Source organism: Protobothrops mucrosquamatus, unplaced genomic scaffold (genome assembly GCF_001527695.2).
Source record: "Protobothrops mucrosquamatus isolate PMUCROS unplaced genomic scaffold, P.Mucros_1.0 scaffold10387, whole genome shotgun sequence".
Classification (NCBI taxonomy): domain Eukaryota; kingdom Metazoa; phylum Chordata; class Lepidosauria; order Squamata; family Viperidae; genus Protobothrops; species Protobothrops mucrosquamatus.
The window spans coordinates 305-8,646 of record NW_015396173.1 but is presented as its reverse complement, the minus strand read 5'-3'; the positions used below and the strand labels follow the sequence as shown (position 1 = coordinate 8,646).

Here is an 8,342-nt window from a genome sequence, read left to right as displayed (position 1 = left end):
CGTATACTCATCAAGCTGTCATCAACATGGGAAGGCATCCAAGCTGGCAAGTAAGTATACCAGGAACGGTAATATAAGACTTATTTGATGGCTATTTAATATTCCGTTTGTCACTTTCTGCACAGGAATTTCTGCCTTGACCCCACCTTGTCTATTTTTACCATACACACTTCTTAAAATAGCTCATTCTGATTACATTTTTCATCTTTTTGATTACATTCATCTTTTAGGTTTCCTCCAATATAGCCAGTTTTCATTTCCATTTAACAAACGTGGCAGAAAAACATGCAGTTACAACACAGCCGTTTTTATTTCTTTTAAGATACATTTATTTCTTGCAACATGCTACATCAGAAGCCTCAAACTTAAAGCCCCCCAGGTCATTTTATGCAGTCCACTCCTCACCCAACATAACAAGAGAGAAATGACCAGACACAGGACAGCAGAATGCCAACATTGGACCGAAGCTACAGAACCCTTCTACCCCTGCCCCCACCCCTTAAGAAGAAGACATGGCGTGACAAGCCAACAGGCAGCTGCAGTCTTGTTGCATATCAAGGCCCAGTGGGGCCTGTCAGTTTGGCACTGGGGATAGGATGTGGTAGTGGGTACAGAAGCAGCTATCCTGACAATCAAGCTCCTGCTCTCTGTGTGGGGAGTGAGGTACTTTCTACTGTTTCCTCCTGGGTGTGCTGAACAACCAGGGTACCAAGATAGGTTTCCAGTTCAATATAGTTCTATACATCAGATGTATAGTTCTGTATGTCTGCCACACCTATTGTTAAAGGCTTTAGACCTTGATTAGGTGAGCTGAGGGGAAAAAAAACCTTATTTACAGTTTAGCTAGTAGTAAAGCTAAGTAAAGCTAAGACTTTAAAATTATTTAAAACCACAAACCTCTTTACTTTTCCATTATAAAGACTTGGGAACCACAAGTGTCAACAGCTTTTTTCATAATAGTTTTGAGAGGGGTTGCCTGATTTACATTAATTCAGTATATATGATGGTGCTGTCTATTCAGTCAGCTCTGATTCTTGGCAATTCTACGGACCAGTTCTCTCCATGTTTTCCAATCTTGTATGGCTTCTTTCAGTTGTTTTATAGTTTTGTATCCTTAACTGATTCTCTCAATCTTATAAATAAGCAAATAAATCATTATTTCAGATTTAAATTTCTTCTTTTGCCATTTGAACAGATGAACAGATGTGTGTTTAAACAATAGGTTCAGAACTAGGAGATGTTTTTCTAAGTAGATACTAACAAAGCACTCATTCTAATTTGTTGCTGACTCAATTTTCATGTATCTTTTATATTCCTACTCATCCATTCATGTTGACTAACAGAATAATTTCCCCTGCAGGATCACATTTATTCCTTCCTGGATCACATTACAGTCTGAGTTGCAATTTCCATATGCTGAGATCATCATTAGATGAGACCATAGATTTTGATTCCCATCATGTTTCACCAGTCAAAGCTTTCACAGAACACTTTTTAATAAGAGAGAGAGGAGTAGTCACATCCATGTCACAAGTAGTTCATCTTGGCATGTTTTACTCTGTATGCCACAAGCAAAACTGAAATTCTATTTTATTCCAATTAAGCTTATGCTATTCTATGAAAGCTAGGATCTATAACGCAGAGACCACTTTGCAAGCTAGCATAACATATTGCCCATATCCCACTAACCACAAAGAAAACAAAGGGTCCTGACTCACTGAGAAGACATTTTTAAAAAAGTAACGCGTTTCAAAATAAAATTGTATATACAGTATTTAATAAAATTGCATATATAACAGAAGTGATACTGATAGGAAAAATAATTCTGGTCTGTTTTATCTTACAGGATTCTTGAAGAGCAACATGGGATTCATTGTAATCTGACCTTGCTCTTTTCCTTTGCTCAGGCAGTTGCTTGTGCAGAAGCAGGGGTCACCCTCATTTCTCCTTTTGTTGGGCGTATTCTCGATTGGTATGTTGCAAATACAGACAAAAAAACCTATGAGCCATCAGAGGACCCAGGTAACTGAATAAATGTGGCTAAGAAATTAAGTTTGTAATTGAATCGGCCTAAAATATTTAGTATTTGAAAATAAGCCATTCTGAGAGTTTCTTTGCTTCTGAATAAAGTAGTAATTGCTTTAAATAGTTACCTTATATTCTCTTTTAGGGGTAAAGAGTGTCACTAAAATCTATCATTATTACAAAAAGTTTGACTATAAAACTATTGTAATGGGAGCTTCTTTTCGGAACACTGGACAAATCAAAGCACTGACTGGCTGTGATTTTCTCACCATTTCACCTAAACTTCTGGGAGAGCTCAGTAAAGATAACAGCAAGCTAACACCAAAACTGAACGTCAAAGATGGTAAGTTTTCTGTCTTACTAACATGTAGGGTAGACAAACACCGCTCAATAAAAAAGTTTAACAATGTTCTTTTACCACATCCTCTCAAAGTGTAAGATTTGAGTTTATGTAAATATTTACAGAGGGCTGTATATGTGTAAATGTTAATCCTTTCGGTACTCAATAGATAAGTTCATTTTTAAAAAAAAAAAACCAATGTCTCAAAGAGATACATCAGCATTTTTTTTATATATTTACTATTCAGGAATATGTAAGACTTTTGCTATGGCACTCAAAGGATAATATCAATACCCACATATTAGTTAACTGAATGGTTTCTGTAAGATGTTGAGATTCAGGATTCCCTGTGATAACTGTACCATTAGTATAATAATAAAATATACCATTGCCTACTCCCATAATTTGTTACTTCTATCATCTTCAATGCAGCTCAGGCATCTGACTTGGAGAAGATCCACCTAGATGAAAAGAAATTCCGTTGGCTTCATAATGAAGACCAAATGGCTGAGGAGAAACTGTCAGATGGAATCAGAAAATTTGCTGCTGATGCAGTTAAACTGGAAGTCATGATAAAGGTAAAAATTAAGGGTTTCTTATTATATTTCCAAAGTTCCTTCAAATGGTACATTTCACAAGTATTGCAGATGTAAATGTCGACCTGAGTTTATTTGTATTTTGTGTTGCATGTTTTCATATATGATACTAATGTTAAATATAAAATCAATTGAATAGCAAATTATTGGTGAACAGATTTAAAGTATAAGTGCATTATTTTGTAATTAGGCTGTTGGTCCCATAATCCATTTATAATTATGGATTTTATTTATTTTCCATATAGAATTAAATGCACTTTAAAACTAATCACCGTAAATTCTTACATAGCAGATCCTAGGTTATACTATTGTGCTTTTCTTTTATAAATCTGAAATATCTTTGATAAGTTAAACTTCCTAAATTTAAGTATCTTAACAGTGCTAAAGTTTATAAATTGGATATTTTTTAAAATGTTTATATTAACATTGGATTGGTAGATGTTCACATGTGACATTCAAAACTAGCACATAGATTTTCAACATTTAATGAATTTTTAAAAAAATCTTAAATGCTCCTCTCTTGACTCAAAGAAAATACCGTAATCAAAATGAAATTGGTTTCTCCTTTTCCTGTATTAATAACTCCACTTTTTATAACTTTTTAACTTGAAATTTAAACAGACTGCAGGTATATAAATTCAAAATTGATAAATGCTAAACTGTATATCACTTGCAAGTTATTTTCTGATTTTCAGTGCTACTGCATGTTCTGCATTGGTCTTAGTATCTTCATCCTTAAATAGGTGAAATTCTATTTGCCAATCTCTTCTTGTACATTAAATGGCAATGATTTCTTAAAACGTCTGCAACCAATGTGCCTGTTAATTTTTGTATTTTTTCTCCTTTTTTAGGAACGCATGTTCGGTACTGCAAATGGAAAGTAGACATGCCAAATTTTATGGATGCTATATAGATGTAAAGATTTACATGCTGCATACGAAAAGATTTTCTGTAGTCACAGGTTTCTATATGAATTTGCAGAGAAAAATTCTTCAGGTCTGCTGTGCTTTTATATATCAGGATTGTAATATTACAATTCTGTATTACCAATATTTTTATTCTTCACTATATTGCAGATACATCAAGGACCAATTGCCTAGCTTTTTTTCTTCAAGGTACTATTACTAATAATGATAAAACATTCTGATGTATGGGTGCATTCCAAAAGAATAAAACATACATTTTATACAGATTTCTTGACTCCTGTTGAGGCAAGTCCTCCGTTTGAAGGATGTGTACATGCTATTTCTACAAACAAAATTACTGTAAGATTTGAACAAGCATGTTTTATAAACATTCCATTCTTACAATTATGAAGAGCTTCCCTCCTATTCTTGTAGAATGAATTATGTCTCACGGGGTTATTGTGATGGAAAAATAGGAGGGAGAAATATGGAAAAGCTTGAATTGTACAAACAAAAGAGGGGATATAAATCTAAATTATAATGCAGTCTCTTTCTCCAGCTGTTGTTGCCACTGTGCTGCTTCCTCTCCCCAAGATAGAGCAGCTTTGTTTGTCTCTGATTTGTGATCTCCAAATCTCTAACTAGGGTTTCGATGCTTAGTGATATTTTGGCCTAGGCCAGGGGTAGGCAACGTTGGCTCTTTTATGACTCGTGGACTTCATCTCCCAGAATTCCTGAGCCAGCCATGCTGGCTCAGGAATTCTGGGAGTTGAAGTCCACGAGTCATAAAAGAGCCAACGTTGCCTACTCCTGGCCTAGGTCATACTCCTGTCTGCTTCTTTGCCCACATGCCTAAACTTTAAACCGATATTGCTTTTCTCAGAATCTGAGGCATTGTTGCAGCTGCACTGAACATCTTCAGTACCTTCCCCCATTTTAAATGTGAGTTTCAAACAGTAGCAAAGCTCTTTTCAAATGGCCATTAATAGTACACTATTTCTTTGGATCAAACTCTGTCAGACCTCTAATGGCAGTACTGGGGAGGAGATCTCAGTCTGGCATAGTTCTGATTTAAAAGTATAGTGGTGACCAGGTGATGATCAGATGACTGCAAAGAATAGAAATCCTTTCATTTCCCACCATTCAGTAAGAACTGAAGAAGCTTCTTAGATAAGAAGCAAAATGTCTTCCTGGAAAAACAAAGTCAGTCCGGTTGCCTTTTAGGGAAAAAAAAGCACCTTAGGAACAAGTATAGTGGTAGTATCTAAGGGCAGCATGAGTCAATTCATGTATTTCATTAAGCATTTCTATTTTCCCATCATAATCTGAATGTAGATTGTGTCCATATATTTTTATACTGCTTTATTAACTGACAATATTCTTTTTATGCAAGGAAGAGGTGTTCTGAGTAGTTTTAAAGTACTACTGATAGCAACTTGGGAGTAATACATCAGTAACCTCCTCTAACTTGTTTTTTTTCCCCCCTAAGCTGTCCACTTGGCAACAATGGAACAATTTCTACAAAATGCAAACCTTGGGTATTATACACTGAAATCTTTGGTACTCTGAATGTGGTTGTTTGCTTGCAGATGTTTCATTATCTGACTAAGTAACATCAATATTGAGCACTGTTCTGGTTGAATCCACAGTTCAATCCTCGGCTACCTATTCTTTTATTATTGGACGGGTATTATAATGGAATCTAAAAAAAACCAGAGCTCAAGTACTATTGAAACTTTTTAAGTTTTGTAATTCTGGAAAAGTTGCTTTTCTTTTGGTGTTGCACGCAAATGCATTGGACAAGGTAGTCTGCTTTTTTAAAAAATAATAATGGAATGCATCCTTCCTCTGGTTCCTGTGCTGCAGTAAAACTACTCTATGACTGTCTGCATTACCCAACCAAACTGTCTGAGTTTACACAATCTTTAAGGTAACCATATGGAATAGATTCACACTAGACTACAGGGGTTGGCTGGTGTGTTTAGTCTATTATAGGAATCTAACCCTTGATTCTCAAAGTAGTTTGCAGGAAAATGTCAAGTACTTCTTCAGTCTTGAGTCAAAATTGTGCTGTACATAATCTATGCAAGCAGGGTACTATTTCTACCATTAACAAATAAGTTCTACAACCTACAACTTGAATATAATTAATAAGCTAGTGCGAATCCTTCACATTGTCAATGACTTAGTTAAAGAATAAAATTGAAAAATTATATTCACAAATATGGTTAATCACTATCACGAAGTTACACAACACAAACAAAACTGAAGTAAAAATTTAATCAATCAAAAGCTTTCTATAGTAAGCAAAATAAATGAACCACTATTGTCATGCTACAACGAATGAACACATGGAAAACATTAACTAACTCTATTAAATAAAATTAACCTATCCCATTTTAAAATTATTTTTACAGTTAATTGTTCCTTTTCTTGAAGTTCACTTGTTATTAGTAATATTAATATCTCTCACTGTAAACTTTACAACATGTATTCCTATATATGAAAAGAGAAAGTCACTATATAGTCCCATAGCCTGAAACTTAATTCACAATCTGAAATGATAACGTGGAGCTAATATTCAGCCTTGATTTATCAGATTACTTACTCAGCCCAGATCTTACACTGGTTTTGCCAGATCAATGGGAAACTTAGCTAAGAAGAAATGATTTAAACAGATTACAGTTGATGGAAGTTCAGAAACACAGGAAACTGTAACTGAAATCTTTCAAATCAATTTATCCTTAGTTTATGAAAGTGGGAGGTAGGAGAAAATATATTATTCTTAGACTCATACAAACAATGAATGTCTATGAATACTGTCACATCTGATAACAGGCAAGCCTTACTATATAGATTTAAGAATATTATTTGTTCTTGAGCAACAAAATGCCACCTTTAGAAATCAGCTGTGTTCTCTATTGGTTGATAAATGAAAGGTTAGCAATTTTCACAAGTCAAATAATTCTTCCATGTTCATTTATTCTGCTCAGTCACAGGGATATTTCCGTCATTTTCTGCTGAAAGAAACATTATATTGAATTAATCAGTATAGAAAGATTTCCATTTGATACATTTAAGGAATAAAGTGTTTGAGAATACTACCTCTTATTCTAGCAACAGCCTCAAATTGACAAATTTCTAGCAACAACCTCAAACTGACTCCATTTCGAGGTAGGGATGGAGAATGCTGGCACAAATTACCAAAGCTGATTACAGTGATGCAGGGATGCATTTGCAAAAGCAAAAATTCTGTATTTTATTAGTAATGTCACCTGTGTTTTCTTACCTGCCATTGCAGAGAAAAATAAGATTCTGCACAGCTGCCACAGTAGAATTTTCATTTTGTCCAGTGACAAGGTGTCTGTCAAGCACGACATGAACTGCATCTACCTTGCTGGCTGCGGTGGAAATGTACATTCACATCTTAATTTACACTTGTAATGATGTATCATTTTTCAAAAACCTAAGGAAAATGTTACCTATTTTTTTAAATTAATAAGAAAATATTTTGTTTTGCTTTCTTTTCTTTCTTTACAATGTGTGAAATTCACAACTGAATCCTGCATTGGTAAGATGTAGGTATTCATGTTTAACAGCCTTGGCTCAAACCTGGATTTAGAAGGTTTGAAGACTTTCTAAAAGGCCTTTAGAAGGTTAGAGGGATAAGGTCGAGCCAAGGTAAGTCTTGGGCTTTCTCAATATAATGAAAAAGGAGGAAAAGTCAATTTCCTGGTTGGATGCCACTTCCTTCTCTTGCAGATAAAGAAGGACAAGACAAATGACCATCACATGTTAAAGTTCATTTCACATATGGTATTATCTAAACCAGGATTTCAAACTTGCAGTGTGCATGCAGCTCTCCATCTTATTTTGTGTGGTTTGTACCACACATACTACTTGATAGAATAGAGCAGGGTTGTCAAACTGCCAGCCCACGGGCCGGACGCATCACGAGGAAACTGCGCCCACCCCATTGCCAGCAATGGGGGAAAAGTTCCGTGACGTCGTGAGTTTGACAGGTCTGGGATAGAATATCACCCTGGTAATCTTTAGGATGATTTTTAAAAAAATGAAGTACAGATCTGTGACAAGACAGGGGTCTACAATGAGGCATGAAGCCATACTTTTCATTCTATAGCGGTGTTTTTCAAACTTGGCAGTCTTAAGACGTGTGGGTTTCCGACTCTCAGAATTCCTCATCCAGCATGCTGGCTGAGGAATTCTGGGAGTTGAAGTCTAAAGCTACAGGAAAGCTACAGGAAAGTAGAGATGCAGCAGTGGCAATGGGAGGAGGTCCCAACTCTGGCTTGGATGGCACTTTTTCCTGCCCATCTGTTGTAAAGTCATGCTTCTAAAGCTGTAGGAAGGAGCAGCTGTGGCCATGGCAAATTGAACGTGTCTTGACACCCTAACTTTGCTATAGCTGTGGTTGCTTTGCTGCTTCATTTGCCTAGGTTACCTCTAGTAGAGGGG

The 8,342-nt window shown here is 35.7% G+C and overlaps 1 protein-coding gene across 1 annotated transcript; it reads left to right on the top strand.

The window, feature by feature from the left end:
• Positions 1-6: 6 nt before the first annotated feature.
• LOC107301165 (transaldolase-like) lies at positions 7-4,274 on the top strand (the record flags this gene model as incomplete). Its single annotated transcript, XM_015830427.1, has 5 exons — positions 7-50; positions 1,847-2,022; positions 2,171-2,368; positions 2,798-2,943; positions 3,813-4,274. Coding segments are annotated over 5 exons (597 nt in total), but the record flags the coding sequence as incomplete, so codon positions are not given.
• Positions 4,275-8,342: the final 4,068 nt, after the last annotated feature.